Source organism: Dendropsophus ebraccatus, chromosome 6, assembly GCF_027789765.1.
Source record: "Dendropsophus ebraccatus isolate aDenEbr1 chromosome 6, aDenEbr1.pat, whole genome shotgun sequence".
In the NCBI taxonomy this organism is placed as follows: Eukaryota; Metazoa; Chordata; class Amphibia; order Anura; family Hylidae; genus Dendropsophus; species Dendropsophus ebraccatus.
The window spans coordinates 93,419,664-93,436,423 of NC_091459.1; the positions used below are offsets into that span (position 1 = coordinate 93,419,664).

The 16,760-nt window shown below is 43.6% G+C and overlaps 2 protein-coding genes across 2 annotated transcripts in view; both read left to right on the forward strand.

The window, feature by feature from the left end:
- The first annotated feature begins 926 nt into the window (after positions 1-926).
- On the forward strand, positions 927-7,099 carry LOC138794938 (transmembrane 4 L6 family member 18-like). Its single transcript, XM_069973875.1, has 5 exons — positions 927-1,103; positions 2,181-2,276; positions 2,808-2,950; positions 5,123-5,303; positions 7,016-7,099. Exons 1-5 carry the CDS (start codon positions 927-929, stop codon positions 7,028-7,030), a joined length of 612 nt encoding a protein of 203 aa, XP_069829976.1. The 3' UTR covers positions 7,031-7,099.
- Positions 7,100-12,957: 5,858 nt separating this feature from the next.
- LOC138795802 (ceruloplasmin-like) overlaps positions 12,958-16,760 on the forward strand; it is a 57,394-nt gene continuing 53,591 nt past the window's right edge. The window contains exon 1 of the mRNA XM_069975384.1: positions 12,958-13,177. Coding sequence (XP_069831485.1) covers positions 13,008-13,177 — 170 coding nt within the window. The 5' untranslated portion in view covers positions 12,958-13,007. The remainder of the gene's footprint in view (positions 13,178-16,760) is intronic.

A 16,760-nucleotide genomic window follows, 5' to 3' on the forward strand; every position in this document is an offset into this window, starting at 1 on the left:
CATAGATGACCATTTGTTTGGTGTCATTACTTTTGGGATTGATAATAACTTACAATGTCCCTTGCTTTCTAAAGAACTTGGAGCAAAATACTAAGTTATTGAGATTAAAGGAACTCAATAGAAAAATAGCTACTTTGTGTTGCTGAACATTGGGTATTTTAGAAAAAAAGATGTCTAACAGCTACAAAAAAAAGTGCTATTATCTTTTTTGCTTGTGAAAAAAATGTAACTAAAAACTGTCTGTAAACATAGCCCTACAGTGCTTCTAACAAGGCCCTATTACACCAAGCGATTATCAGCTGATATTGGCCATAACGGCTGATCGGCTGATATTGGCACGATTTTGTGTAATCATTGACTTTCAACAGGCTGAGATGGCAACAATCAGTCTGGCAACAATCTGCTGCAGTCACCCTGTGTAATAGGAGCGGTGGCAGCAGACAGCCGCGGCCTCCTATGGGCTGCCCGGACGATCTGACGATCACCCGGGCATCCCCCCAGCTCTTACCCACTCCTCCTCACTTGCTGTTGGTGCGTGTAATAGTGCCCGCAACGAGCGGGGAACGAGGAGCAAGCGAGCACTAACCTGACAGGTCAGCGCTCGCTTGCTCTCCACATCGCCCTGTGTAATAGGGGTTTTAGGATGTCAATTTTAGAGCCAAAGCCAAAACTGCATAAGTGAACTAGGCTTGTAGCACAGCTGCAATGTGCTCAATCATTCTGAGCATCCAGCCCGGAAGACCTCCTGGAGCACTGCTGTCAGTGAAGAGTCAGCTGTGTTGCCTGCAAGTCAACAATTAAATGTATTGTTAGTTGATAACCCAGCAACCAGACAGTTAAGCAGCAGCTTTTGTCCAAACATTAAACCACTTGCAGATACCATAGTGATTTCATATACAAGCCTGGGCTCTCTCCAGTAGTTCAAGATGTTCCTTAAGAATTGCTCAGAATATTCCATTCTAGCTCTTATTCCTCTGGCTGTATGGAGTATCGTAGTGAATATTCTGCTATACTTCCCAAATGGCGACAACACTTATGCCGCCAACAATCAGCTCACAAATTACGTCTGGTATTTCCAAGGCATCTGTTTTGGGGGCATTATGGTAAGTATTGGATTATATTATGTCTGTACAGGTTTGTTTGATGTACCCTAATTGCTTAGTTTTTACACATTTACACTGAAAGATTATCTGACAGATTATCTGACAAAAATTTGAAGCCAAAGCCAGGAATGGATTTGAAAATAGGAGAAATCTCAGGCTTTCCTTTATGACCTGATCTCTGTTTATAGTCTATTCCTGGCTTTGGCTTCAAATTTTTGGCAGATAATCTGTCAGATAATCTTTCTGTGTAAATGGATCCTAAAGGCCCTATTACACAAAACGATTATTATCAGCCGATAATTGCCTTGTGTAATAGAAGACAACGATCAGCCGACATTAACAATGTGAGCTGATCGTTGCAGTCGTTTGTCTTCCAACATGTTGAAAGAAAAACGGCTAATATAGCAGCGATCTGCTGCCGTCGCTCCATGGAATAAGAGCCGCAGCAGCAGACCGCCGCTATCCTCTATGGGCTGACTAGATGATCTAGCGATCACCAGGGCAGACCCCCCCCCCCCCCCACAGCTCCCTGCACCTCCACCCCCTATACTCACCCACTTGCTGCCGTGTAATAGCGCCAGCAACGAGCGGGAAACAAGGAGCAAGCGAGCAATGACAGCGCTTGTTTGCTCCTTTTCTGTCGCCCTTTGTAATAGGGGATTTAATCAACCCTACTGTATGACCTTATTTCTGAAGTTATACCAGCACAGCATTGTTCTTTTTACCATATCATACCCTTCCTCCTTCTCTGCAGTAATATAATTCTTTACGTTACAAATCATATAGCAAGAAGGCTTTTACTAGGTACATTTGCTGCCTTGGAAAAGAATTGTTCTCAGCAACTAATTAGGGCACCATAGGAAGATGTCACTGTCACTTCAGTTTGACTGAAACTGTTCCGATGCTTTGTGGATGCTATATATGTAGGGTGTATATTATGTGGGGGTTGTGTTTGTATATAGCACTGTGCAAAAGTTTTATGCAGATATGGAAAGATACTGCATGGTCAGAATGCTTGCACTAATAGGTTCTTCTAGGTACTTGTGTCAGTAAGATTCTGGTTCATGCTCCTTACAGATGATTATTTTATCCACTGTCCTCCTCTTGGTGGATTTCTATAAATGCAATTCAAGGTGCTGTGCTGGGAAACGACGGTATCACATACATTGCTCTGTGAGTATAAGACTTGCATAACATTTGTTCTTTGCCTGCCTTGTATTATAACATATAATAATAATAATAATAATAATAATAATAATAATAATAATAATAATATTTAAATCCTATGGTGTTTATGTAAAATATGGGATGCTTTATACTATACTATAACTTAGCTGCAATGGTGGATCCCTGTGATAGTAGTTTTTCTGAATGTTGTTTGTGAATTGTTGCAGCATTACTGTCACTTAAAAGAGAACAACATATCTGTCTTACTTGTCATTGCACAAGACAGGCTCCATAAACTTCAACAGAATCCATCTCTGGCAACGAGGAGAAAGATGGGGAGAGGAGTGCTTAGCTAAGAGCTTCTCCCATCTCGTTCTAACGCTCACTGGGGGATTTAACACACAGACCCCAACTGATATACTATATGTAAAGGTTTTTTAACTGGCAGCACGACTTTCATCTTCCCAATTTTTTTTATTTTTTATTCTGTTACATTGTATTTGCCTATTACATGTCACTTATTTTCTTATATTTCAGAGACTGGGCTCTGCACTGTTTGCTCTGCTGGGTATATTATTTTCTGGATATTCTCTGATTATCTCCTCCTTGGGATTGTCTCAAGGCCCATACTGCAGGACGGACACTGGATGGAGTTACCCATTTGCCAGCACAGGTGGAGGGTACTGGTCATTTTTTATGTAAACATATGGAAAGTAGCAATTGTCATCCTTAAAGGAGAAGTCCGGCCAAAATTAATTTTTGATATGTTGTTACTTATGAAAAGTTATACAAATTTCTAATGTACATTAATTATGGGAAATGCACATATACTGCTATTTCCCTTAATTTAGTAGATCAGGAAGTGTTAGAATTCTCTCTGAAGAAGTGACGTCACGACCCAGGGTGTAATTCCTATGGAGTGTCCAGCAGGGGGCGCTCTCTATATAGAAGTCTATGGGACTTTATTGTTTCTATGGGTTTCTATGTAATGTAATGTAATGTTATGTACAGTGTGCTTTATTGAATGAATACATCTATGGAATACTTTGGGGAGCAAGTGTCCTTGCTCCCCAAAGTATTGCATAAATGTATTAATTCAATACATTCGGATATCACAGTAAGCCCGCCGATCCGCCGCATTTCCGCCGATCCGCCGCATTTCCGCCGCACGCCGATCCGCCGCATTCCTGCCGATCCGGACCATATACATTGAACTACAGCTCCCATCATCTGCTTCTAGTATGAACAGGTGATGGGAGCTGTAGTTGGGTAAGGGATATCACATGCCGCCGGGCGCAGGGGGGAGCCGCTCAGTACACAGCAGCTCTCCCCCCTCCTCCTCCTCCTTCCGTGATAACTTCCGCCTATAGCACTGCTGAGTCCCTGCCTGGCCGCCGCTCTCCGCTCTCATATACCGGCTCCCGGCATCAGCGCGGACACCAGGATGCATCGGGAGCCGGTATGTATGGGGGGAGAGCGGAGAGCGGCGGCCAGGCAGGGAGTCAGCATTGGTATAGGCGGAAGTTATCCCGGAAGGAGGAGGAGGAGGGGGGAGAGCTGCTGTGTACTGAGCGGCTCCCCCCTGCGCCCGGCGGCATGTCATATCCATTACCCAACTACAGCTCCCATCACCTGTTCATACTAGAAGCAGATGATGGGAGCTGTAGTTCAATGTATATGGTCCGGATCGGCGGGAATGCGGCGGATCAGCGTGTGGCGGATCGGCGGGAATGCAGCGGATCGGCGGGCTTACTGTGATATCCGAATGTATTGAATTAATACATTTATGCAATACTTTGGGGAGCAGGGACACTTGCTCCCCAAAGTATTCCATAGATGTATTCATTCAATAAAGCACACTGTACATAACATTGCATTACATTAGATAGAAACCCATAGAAACAATAAAGTCCCATAGACTTCTATATAGAGAGCGCCCCCTGCTGGACACTCCATAGGAATTACACCCTGGGTCGTGACGTCACTTCTTCAGAGAGAATTCTAACACTTCCTGATCTACTAAATTAAGAGAAATAGCAGTATATGTGCATTTCCCATAATTAATGTACATTAGAAAATTGTATAACTTTTCATAAGTAACAACATATCAAAAATTAATTTTGGCCGGACTTCTCCTTTAAGACTACATGCTAACAAACTGGAAAATCCAAAGAATTCCATTGCCACAATCTGTAGCAGCATTGATGAACGTTTGTTGCAGATTATGGCATTACAGCAGTCACTGGGGTACTGTTGCGGACCCCCCCCCCCCCAGTGATTCCTGGTCCAGCATGCAATGTGGGACAAATGTAATTCACGCTGGCATAGTGTGGGCTGCGGCCGGGCATGTTAGCAATACTGTGTAAAAGTCTTACAGCATTGAGACTGTGACTTTGAAATAGAAAACTCTGGTGACAGGTTGATGGATTGTACATTGAATTACAGGGAAACTACCTATAGGTGGCACTAAAGAAACTATTTTATTTTGCTTATTTGCATTCAGATTATATCTGAAAATCCTCAGCTATGTGGACACATCATTCCTCACTTGGCCAATTAAGTAAAATTACCCTGATGCATTCATTTTATAATTTAACCTTTGCATTGAACTAACCCTGTGACCAGAACATTGCACTTTGCCTGCAATCCATTGTAAAAGCACAAGATCATGCCATTGCCAAAATGTATTTCAAATGACAATCTCAGCCCTCTTCTATCTGAGAATCTGCCTTAAATGATAAATTCCCAGGTCTGGACATGTCCCAGCATTTTCTGTACACTGGTTATTGTCTCTGAGCACCAGTTTGTATATTTGCTTCTATGATGTGATACAGTCCTGTGTTTTCTTTCAGGTATCTTGGGGCATCTTCCACATGGTCTCAGTGTATAGAACCCAGTTATGTTGTGGAGTGGAACATCATTTTGTTCTCCATCCTTATTGCCCTCAGTGCCCTTCAAGTGATAATCTGCATATGTAAAGTCGTATATGATGTGGCGGGATTGTTGTGCGTGAAGCACAAGATATTGGCGCTGGTAAATTTACTGTATTTCTAGCACTGCTAGCATATACATTGTGGTAACTGTGTGGTTTATCTGCTATAAATAAAATTAAGGATTGTGGAGGGGAAAAAAAGTTTTAAATCAACTCCAGTCAGAAAGTTAAACAGATCTGTAACTTACTTCTATTTAAAGGGAATCTGTCAGCTCCTGGGCCCTAGCTAAGGTGCTGGCAGTGTGCTGTAGCTGGCAGTCCTCTAGTGAGAATGGTGCCTTTTGGTAATTTTCCATGCAGTGGATTATGCACAATCTCACATCTCTTACTGTACTGAAGAGGCAAAGAGGAGTTGTTTGTGCCACACTCTGGCACACCCCTCCACTCCTTCCTCCTCCCTCTTCTTTATGAATGATCAATGCTGCCCGGCCTCCAGCTCACTCAGTTGTCAGCCAGTGTCTCTGATTGCAGATCAGTCCTCTGTGGGTAGGTTATGTCTGAAAGAAACACACAGATATAGTTGAGTCTCTGAACCCTAATGTGTTGGAGCTGCAGTATAGGGGTAACTCACCTGTTTAGAGACCTACCAGCAGTTTGGTCTCTGGTTCAAATCACCTTATGGACATGAAATAGAGGTCTTTGTTTTTTTCTCATTATTAAATCATTGTTAAGGCTATGTTCACACACTGTATTTTTGTCAGTATTTTGCAACCAAAATCAGGAGTGGATTGAAAACACATAAAGGCTATGTTCAAACACTGTTAAAATTGAGTGGATGGCAGCCACTTAATGGCAAATTATTACTGTTATTTTAAAACAACAGGCGATATTAGCCATTAAATGATGGCCATCAGCTCAATTTCAACAGTGTTTCTATAGCCTTTCTATGTTTACAACCCCCTCCTGGTTTTAATTGCAAAATACTGACCAAAAATACTGTGTGTGAACATAGCCTAAAAAATTATGCAATAATGAGAAAAATTAAAAAATAAAGACCCATCAGGGGATTTGAACCAGAGAGTGTACTACTGGCAGATCACTAGACAAGTGAGTTACCCCTAAACCACAGCTCCAACAGCTTTCAGCTGAGAGATTCAACTATATCTGACTGATCTGCAATCAGAGACACTGGCTGACAGCTGAGTGAGCAGGAGGCCGGGCAGCACTGATTATTCATAAAGAAGAGGGAGGAGGAAGGAGTGGTGAGGCGAGCCAGAGTGCAGCACAAACACATCCTCTTTGCCTAGTAGCAGGAGATGTAAGATTGTGCATAATCCACTGCACGGAAAATTACCAAAAGGTATTATACTCACTAGGGGACTGCCAGCTACAGCACACTGTCAGCACTTCAGGTAGGGCCCGGTAGCTGACATTCCCTTTAAAAAATTTTAAGTCTTCCCATACTTATCAGCTGCTAAGTGGGAAATGGGGTTCCCTTTCCAGTTGGACACTGCTCTCTGCTGCCATCTCGGTCCATTACAAGAGCAGTAGAAAATCCCCATAAAAAAACCTCTCCTGCTCTGGGCAGTTTACTGACATGGACAGAGGTGGCAACAGAGAGCACTGTGTCAGTTTGAAAAGGGAACACCACTTCCTGCAGGACATGCAGCAGCTGATAAGTACTGGAAGAGATTTTTAAATAAAAGTACTAAAACTGACAACAGTTGATTTAAAAAAATTCCACGGAATTACCCCTTTAGGAGGAAAAAAAAATTAAATGTGCAACAATAAAATAATCTTTTTTCTTTTGCAGTCCGATCCCATATGATATAATGGAAAGAAAAATCGTATACATTTTCTTTAGAAGATTTGTATCAGGTGTAATGGGAAGAGAGTTAAAGAACAACTAGACCTTATCCTAGAAAATACTTACTGCCATTGTTCTGCACATGGTGCTATTAGCTCCCTCTAGTGGTTACTTCTGTTTATGATACCTCTCTGTCAGGATGTTTCTCACTGCTACTACAATAAAGAGTCTCCTAAACTTGTTGTGTTATGGCTTAGCCTATAAGTAAAAGAAATTTTGTTAAAATGAAAAAAAAAAGTTTTCATGATTGGTCTTTAAAGGGGTACCCGGGTTAGGAACGAGTTAGCCCTGTTTAGTCCCGACTAGGGTTGGTCCGAACCTGCCGAGGTTCGGGTTCGGACGAACCTGAACTCTCGGCATTCGATTCCCGCTGTCTGCCTGCTCCGTGGAGAGTATGGATACAGCGGGAGGACTGCCTGGAAAACTGGGATACAGCCTATGGCTATGGCTGTATCCCAGTTTTCCAGGCGGTCCTTCCGCTGTATCGACCCTCTCCACTGAGCGGGCAGACAGCGGGAATCATTGCCGAGAGTTCAGGTGCGTACGACCCCGACCCGAACCAGGTTCAGACCAACCCTAGTCCCGACCCATAATCAAAGCTTGTTTGTAATGGGCCATTTGTCTGTATCACTTCCTGACCCCCTGAAGCTGCTGAAAATCCTCCTGGTCCACTCTGAGTCAGTGGTAGTTGGGTACCAGGCAGTTGGCTCTGAGGTGCAGTGCATGTAAAATTGGGATAATTTGCAAAAGTTTAACCCTTATCCTGTGGATCGTACCCATTTAAAGGGGTTGAGTCTGAAGATACAGTGAAACACACTGTTTTGGTATTCCCACAAACCAACAAAAACTAAACACAGTATCAGGCTATGTTCCCACTTTGTATGACACCAGCCGTTGTCTGATAAGATGATCAAGGCCTGTACTGCAGTATCGGCCGGATGATCTTTACTGCCGCTGAATTTGGATGCGGGTGCATCCGCGCGCCCCGCATCAGAAGTCCCCACTGCACACAATGGAGCATGTGGCCGGAGCACCAGTTTGATAAATCTCCCCCTATGTGTATGTGCAGCACTACGTCAGCTACATAGCAATCACAGCCGTTGTTGCAAGTATGCAACAACGGTCGTGATTGCTACGTAGCTTACATATGAAAAATAAAAGTAATCTTTATTAGGAATATAAGTTAGGTAAAACTACGGTAGTGCAGTAGTTATCCTGAAAAACTATCCAAAAGGGGAAAAAAACAGGGAACATCAAAGAGAAAATAACATTGATCCGTATATATATAAGACGTGAAACAACATAGAATGATATACGACATCATGCCTATAGTGAGATCGCTGGTGATACAAGTTTTATCGTGAATGCAACCTTTTATAACTACTTCATGTATGTTTAGGTATCTCAACTTATTGGTTTGATGCAAGCTCAGAAGCTGTGTCAGCCCTCTCTGCATCAGGTGTTTGATGGATCATATGTGCTACAGCAAGCATGAAAAGTAGCAAGTAACCCATTAGATGCCAGTGTGGCATACACAAGAAGAAGTAACATCCCTATTGTGCCCTCATTCCTTCTGGCTTCTTACTGCTCTCCTTGTTCAGCTCAAATACATTTACAGTCTATATGGAATGCTGTCTGCCATCTACTGGTAAAAGCTAGACATTACATGGAAGAGATTCACCTTTCACCAGCTGATGGCAGATAGTATCACATACTGAGACCAGTGGATTTGGAGCGGGATGAAAAGAGCTTGTAACTCCAGCATCCACATTACAGTTGGCAATACAGAACCAGCTAAGTGTATGCGTTTGCTGTGTCATGGACAGGGGTGTTATTAAAATTAAAATACAACTTGGAAAACCCATATCACATACAGGAATCTATATACTGTATTAAAGTAAACAACTATAATATTACATAGTCATATAATGGCCAAATAATGCCACTGTACTCAATATTATAAAAAGAGTCACATTGTAAGTTGGTGTGGTCTATTTATTGGAATACTTGGTTACTCCCTCAATAATGTAATCCACACCTTCTACAGAAGGGAAAAAAAATGATAGAGGAGCATGTATTCCGTCTCAGCCCCAGGATTGACAGGAAGTCCTATCTTTCCATACCTAAGTATCTCCGACAGCCAATCATAAAATGACCCAATTATACATTATTCATTATAGTTATATCGCCCTGATTCGGTTGCTTCGTATGGGGCGGAGGCCAACAGATAAGTGCCATCGCTGGTATACCCCTAAAGTGGACTTCTGGCTCCTTATCTGGTGTTGTTCATATATTGATTCCTTTTGGAAGGACATTATTGGTTTATTCTCAGAAGTCATTGCCAGGAGTATCCCATTGAAACCTCTGGTGTGTCTATTTGGTATCCTCTCCAAAGAAACACGGTCTCACCATGAGATGGTTTTCCTTGAAGAGACGCAGTTCCTTGCAAGGAAAGCCATAGCCCTCTGCTGAATGGACCCCCGCCCCCTGACACTATGGAAAAAGGAAGTTAATTCTATTGTCCCATATGAAAAGGTGGTCTATAAAAATAGGGGCCACCCTCAGATATTTGAAATACCCTTTTTCTGCATATACGGTACAAGGTTATAGGTCGCAGAGAGACTATTTTAGTACAAAGCTGGAAGGCTCATTTTCTGTCTAGAATATTGTAAGTTGCGTGTCAACATTTTGGCACTATTTTGTCAATGCCATGCCCTCTTTTACAGATGCCAGGCTCACTTGACAGACCCAGTGGAAAAATTACTTAAAAGTGTCTAAACCTCATAATAAATGAGTCATGTAATACATTGTTGTAGAGCAGAAAATGTCTGCACTATCCCGGAATCAGAGAACTCAAAGTTCCTGTGTGACATCTGTTAACATTGGATCATTATCAGACATTGCGCCAGGTTGCCCAGGTTATTGTGACAGATGTTGGAACCGTAGAAATGAGGGAAGTATCTTGACGTCGGCAACTCCAAAATGTTATGAGAATAAAAGATTTACAATGTTGTAAAAGTATTGTAACACATTAAAAAATTACATGCTACACTATATGGCTAAAAGCATATGGACATCTGCCCATCACACCTACACAGCTTGTTGGATTTCCCATTCTAAGACCATAAGTGGAGTCGGACCCCTTCTGCGGCTAAAGCATCCTCAGGGGAGCAGATTTTCGAGCTTGTGCTCATTCAGGCAAACAAACAATTGTGATGTCAGACGCTAGTACCCAGGATCTCGCAATTGATGTTACAGTTCATTCAATCAATCTGAATTAAGATCAGGGCTCTGTGAAAGTTCCTCTTGTTCCTCCACATCAGGCACTTCAAACCATATCTTTATGGACCTCTCTTTGTGCACAGGGTCCTCCCGAAACTGTTACCAAATTGGAGAGTGACAATTGCCTAAAATATCTTACAACAAACCCTATATAGCCTGCTAGGGCTGTAATATATCAAACTACACCATGCTCATCTCACTGGGTCCAGCGCTGGTGGTCCACCCAGATGCCTGTGTTTTCTTCCCCTGATGACATGCTCTCCCTGCTCTGCTGATGATGTTCTGAAGCTCTGCAGCCTCAGTGATCGGCCCCAGTGATTGGCCTCAGTGATCGGCCCCAGTGATTAGCCTCAGTGATCGGCCCCAGTGATTGGCCTCAGTGATCGGCCCCAGTGATTAGCCTCAGTGATCGGCCCCAGTGATTGGCCTCAGTGATCGGCCCCAGTGATTAGCCTCAGTGATCGGCCCCAGTGATTGGCCTCAGTGATCGGCCCCAGTGATTAGCCTCAGTGATCGGCCCCAGTGATTGGCCTCAGTGATCGGCCCCAGTGATTGGTCTCAGTCATTATCCCCAAAGATTGGTCTCAGTCATTATCCCCAGAGATTGGTCTCAGTCATTATCCCCAGTGATTGGTCTCAGTCATTATCCCCAGTGATTGGCCTCAGTTATTAACCTCAGTGATTAACCTCAGTGATTGGCCTCAGTGATCGGCCTCAGTAATAGGTTCCAGTGATTGGCCTCAGTGATTGGTCTCAGTAAATTGGCCTCAGTTATACATCCCAGTGATTGGTCTAAGTAATCGGTCTCAGTGATCGACCTCAGTAATACATCCTAGTGATTGGTCTCAGTAATCGGTCTCAGTGATCGGCCTCAGTAATCGGCCTCAGTGATTGGTCTCAGTGATTGGCTTCAGTATCGGTCTCAGCGATTGGTCCCAGCAATTAGCCTCAGCGATTAGCCTCAGTGATTGGTTTTAGTAATCGGTTTTAGTGTATGAATGCATTGTGTTGGCAATGTCAACAGAGCAGGGAGAGATATACTCTTCAAATTGATGATAAAAGCTTTGGCCTTCTCCTCTTTTGTCACTTTCTTTTTTTCCTCTGTGTTTTGTCAACTGGATTGACTGAAAGTAGTTTTTCTGGCCTCTAATCTTCTGTCTCGGCAGACATTCCTGTCATTTGTTAATTATTCCTTTTGGTATTGGCAGATACAGGAATTTCCTTTGCACAACATTAGAATGATTAACACGTTCAACCTCTTGGTCAGGTTAGATTTGTTTATAATATGTTTTATCTAATAAAACTTTTTTTTTTTTACATTTTTGCAGTAGATTTTATCTTTATATTATTGAAAATCATTAGAGATGAGCGAACCAGGTTCGGGTTCGAGATGATCCAAACCCAAACGTTCAGCATTTGATAAGCGGGGGCTGCTGAACTTGGATAAAGCTCTAAGGTTGTCTGGAAAACATGGATACAGCCAATGACTATATCCATGTTTTCCACATAGCCTTAGGGCTTTATCCAAGTTCAGCAGCCACCGCTAATCAAATGCCGAAAGTTCGGATCGACTCAAGCATGCTCGAGGTTCGCTCATCTCTAAAAATCATTAATATTTATTCATTGTTTCCTTGGCAATTATCATTAACTTCTAATAAACCTCCTCCCCCTAAAAAAAAAAAAAAAAAGGAATAAATACACAAATTCCCAACGTAAAAGAAAAGAAAGCTAACAAGAAAAGAAAAAGGCGTTTATAGGGAAATTAACCCCCAAACAGCAACGAAAGAGGCTCCCAAATCACAGACCCTGGACCTGGCAATAGTATAAACGTGCAGTATTCCCCCTGGGGCACAAAGTGCCCTTGTAAACACATAGGTAATTGCATGAAAAGAAAAGTGTAAAAGTGCTAAGCTAGACAGGTACATCCAAGCAAATGAGCAGGTAATGAAAAAGAATCCAGGCAGCGTATATCATACACCTGTAATAAATATTGTAAAGATATCCTTCATATAGTAAATGTGCCTCCTAAATGCCTTTATATTGAAAATGTGCCCTTATATAGTTCAAGTGACATATTTACTGTCCTTATATATTGAAAGTGTCTCAGTTAGTACCCGCTCAGTGCCCTTATGTATCAAATGTGCCCCTTCAGTTCTATTATACAGTTAAGGTGCCCTTAAAAGAAAAATAAATACTCACCTAAACCTGTTTCCACAACAAACAAGGCAGCTCAGACAGAAGTAATCTTCTTGTGACATCATTGCCCCAACATGGAGCAGGCAGCGTGGTGACATCACTGCATTGTGCCACCACATTGAGTCTTGCAAACTGCAGGCCTTAACTACTGCTCCGCTGTGTATTGCATCACAGGGAACCAATGGCTCCATGCTTCACCACAGAATTCAACTCTATTGCCCCCTGTTAAAAGGGGTGCATGAGGAAGTTACAAACCACAAAACCGCCCTGTTTGTATACACCTGCACGCACACATGATATCACTGACATTGTTTCTGAAGTTTTGCCCTCTGATCTTACTGGAATATCTGTTTAACTTGGAAACAAACAGAATTTGGTTACGAAATTTTTGCAGTACAAATTGGTCACAGACTGCAGGGATCGGGGACACGCTGCATGTCACACAGACTGACCTCTTCTAATGTGTCCCAGGATAATGAATCTGTTAGCAATATGCCTGATCGACATCTTGGTTTGGGCAAGTGTGGAGGGGAAGGAGAGAACATACTATATAGCAATTAAAGAAGTAGAATGGGACTATGCCCCCAAAGGGGTGAATATCATTTCTGGAAAATCAATTGCTGATGATGAGTAAGTCGCTTCTATTAGACGTGTATTGTATTTAATGCATTGTAGCCACTTTACAAAGATAAGAAATTGACTAATGTAATAGAATTGTCAGAATCATGTGATATTAACCTACAGAACAGAATTTGGTTTTATGTTAATTAATTGTAATCATTAGGACATTGAAAGTTCTTTTATAGTTTATTTTTCATCCCCTCATATTCCTCAGGAAAGATTTATTATGTGTTAGTTTACATCCAGAAGTTGACATGCTTTAAAAACCAATAGGAACAGGACCTGTAAAGAACAGTACTCCAGAGAAAATAATTTTTTTCAAATCAACTGGTGTCAGAAAGTTAAACAGATTTATAAAATGTGTCTATTTAAAAATCTCAATTCTTTCAGTACTTTTCAACTGCTGTATGTCCTGCAGGAAGTGGTGTATTCTATGCAGACAGGGTGCTCTCTGCTGCCACCTCTGTCCATGACAGAAACTATCCAGAGACATGAGGCAAAATAAGTTTATTGCTCAGGGTGGCAGCTTTGTAGAGTCTCTGAAGGGGGCAGTTTCTATGAAGTGGCCATAAATTATACTGTCTACTACACACCACGGAATTCATTGACCCCCAGGACCTGCAAATGATAGCTGGACACAGAATTAGAATGCAACACAGTCAGGACTGCAAACTTCAGGTATTGTTAAATGCTTCACACATCACTACACTACAACTGATCACTACCCATTTAAATGGAGCACAAGGTATAATGGTAGTATGACCATAAATAATATCACCGTGAGTAGTCACCAGTGTCGGACTGGGCCACCGGTAGGCCCCAGCCCCAGCCCCACATGCAGGTGCCACACTGACTGACGCGCGGCTGGGCCCCCCAACAGACACAGTGTTGCCCCTTTAACAATGCTGTCACCTGACTGGTGTCAGAGGTACTCCCTGTGCCGGAAGTACCAGCCCCGACGCACACTGAGCTTGGTGGTGTATGTGCTGCCGAGGATGGGAAGGGACAGAGCCATGGGAGCCTAGCAGCAGCCAGCGAAGAAGACAGCCGCGGCGGGGGAGCATGTTGTAAGGTGAGTTATAGATGCCGGGGGGGGGGGCATCTATAAGGGGGAATATATACGGGGGGACATTTATAAGGGGGAATATATATGGGGGGACATTTATAAGGGGGAGCCATCTATAAGGGGGAATATACAGGGGGTACATCTATAAGGGGGAATATATGGGAGGGCTTCTATAAGGGGGAGCCATTTATAAGGGGGAATATACGGGGGGCATCTATAAGAGGGAAACCATCTATAAGGGGGAATATACAGGGGGCATCTATAAGGGGGAATATACAGGGGGCATCTATAAGGGGGAGCCATCTATAAGGGGGAATATACAATGGGGTCTATAAGGAGAAATATACAGGGGACATCTATATGGAGGAATATGCAGGGGCTCTCTATAAAGGGGAATGTACAGGGGGCATCTATAAGGGGGATAATATAGGGGCTATCTATAAGGGGGATAATACAGGGGGGCATCTATAAGGGGGATAATACAGAGGGGCCATCTATAAGGGGGAATAGACAGGGGGGCCATCTATAAGGGGATAATACAGGCTGGACATCTATAAGGGGGATTATACAGGGGGCATCTATAAGGGGATAATACAGGGGGGAAACCTATAAGGGGGAATATGCAGGGGGCATCTATAAGGGGGATAATACAGGGGGCATCTGTAAGGGTGAATACACAGAGGGGCCATCTATAAGGGGAATAATACAGGGGGACATTTATAAGGGGAATAATACAGGGGGACATCTATAAGGGGGAATACACACAGGAGCCATCTATAAGGGAGATAATACAGGGGAACATTTATAAGGGGGATAATATAGGGGGACATCTATAAGGGGGAATACACACAGGAGCCATCTATAAGGGAGATAATACAGGGGAACATTTATAAGGGGGATAATATAGGGGGACATCTATAAGGGGGTGGGGGGCACCATTTCAAGTCTTGCCTCAGGCAGCCCTGAGAGCAGGAGAGATTTTCTATGGGGATTTGCTACTGCTCTTTACAGTTCTTGACATAGACAGGGGTGGCAGCAGAGTCAGACTGGAAAGAACACACCACTTCTGGCAGGACATAATACTGATAAGTATTGGAAGACTTGACATTTTCAAATAGCAGTAAATTACAAATCTGTACAACTTTCTGACACCAGTTGCTTTAAAACTTTTTTCTACAGAGTACCCCTTTAAGTCTTTGGGGGAGACTTATCAAAGGGTGTAAAATTTAGACTGGTGCAAACTACCCACAGCAACCAATCACAGCTCAGCTTTCCTTTCAGCACTGCCTAAAGCTGAGCTGTGATTGGTTGCTGTGGGTAGTTTGCACCAGTCTAAATTTTACACCCTTTGATAAATTTTCCCCTTTGGGTGTAAACACAGCTTTCTCCTCACCTTTTGCTGGTACTTATATAAATGATATACATACAAAAGATTGCTTTGCACAATACTTTAGACTAGATTCCAGCTTCTCCATATTTGCAGAAGGGTATAGCTGTCTCATTTGTTTTACTTTTGGAGAACAGTTTTGCTGTCTAAGATAATGCCCCTTCTGTATCCAAGTGATGTTTTGAAACCGTCTTTTGTGGGCGCTGGTGCAGTAAGGGCGGGTTCAGAAACGGTGACTTCCCTCCCTCCCTCACTGCACCTGCACCACTGAAGCAGATGACAATGCCTGCTTGGCTTTTTTATTGGCCCGTGGCTACATCAAAAGGGGACATGCATTTCAGTGGTGGACCTAAGTGGGGGCAAAATGGCCGATATGCCCACCGCCATAACATTCTTTTTGTTACCCAATGGTGCCAAGATGGGGACCTGCCCACAGCTGCTGCTGCCCCTGGCACAGTTGGGATGTCAATATCCCCGTCCCCGGGATAATACTATTGTCTATCTCACGACATGGCAGTGTTCCCCTTTGCCCTTGGGGATGCTCAGTGTCCCCACTGCTGCCTTTATCTCCCTGCTGCAGGGGGTTCTGTCGATGTTCTCTCCCAGCTCGAGGACATTTTCCCTGACATACTTGTTCTCCACCCAGTCCAGTGGGACCTTCTCGAATGTCCCCCAAGTGGCGGCGAGTTCAAACAAGTGCACAGCACCATATTTAAACAGCCGCTGCTGTCTCTCCCCCGCCGGGACTCCACTCCTCACATCCCCCAGCTGGTACTCCATCCCCAGCGGAGTACCAACAGGGCGATGTGAGAAATGGAGTCCCAGTGGCGTGCAAACATGGAGCTGGGTGCAAGCTTGTCTAAATTCGAGGACACCTGGTTGACCTACGAGCAGGTCCCGCTGGGTGAGGTGGGGAGCGGACACACTGGGGGAGGTGTCCCCTAACTTGGGGAAAGTAGTGACAGAGCCCCATGCAGTGGTTAAATAGAGGCAGTGGGGAGATAGAGGCAGTAGCCGTGGCACTGAGCATCTCCCAGGGCAGAGGGGAACACTACCCTGCCGACAGACAATAATATTATGCCAGGGATGGGAATACTGGCTTCACAACTGTGCCAGGGGCAGCCGCAGCTGATGGGCAC

Bases quoted from the DNA above. Each gene is read 5' to 3' on its own strand.
- LOC138794938 (XM_069973875.1), top strand. From the start codon at position 927: ATGTTCCTTAAGAATTGCTCAGAATATTCCATTCTAGCTCTTATTCCT. The intron at 2,277-2,807 runs GTGAGTATAAGA...CTTATATTTCAG, and splicing joins GGTATCACATACATTGCTCT to AGACTGGGCTCTGCACTGTT. The intron at 2,951-5,122 runs GTACTGGTCATT...GTTTTCTTTCAG, and splicing joins TTTGCCAGCACAGGTGGAGG to GTATCTTGGGGCATCTTCCA.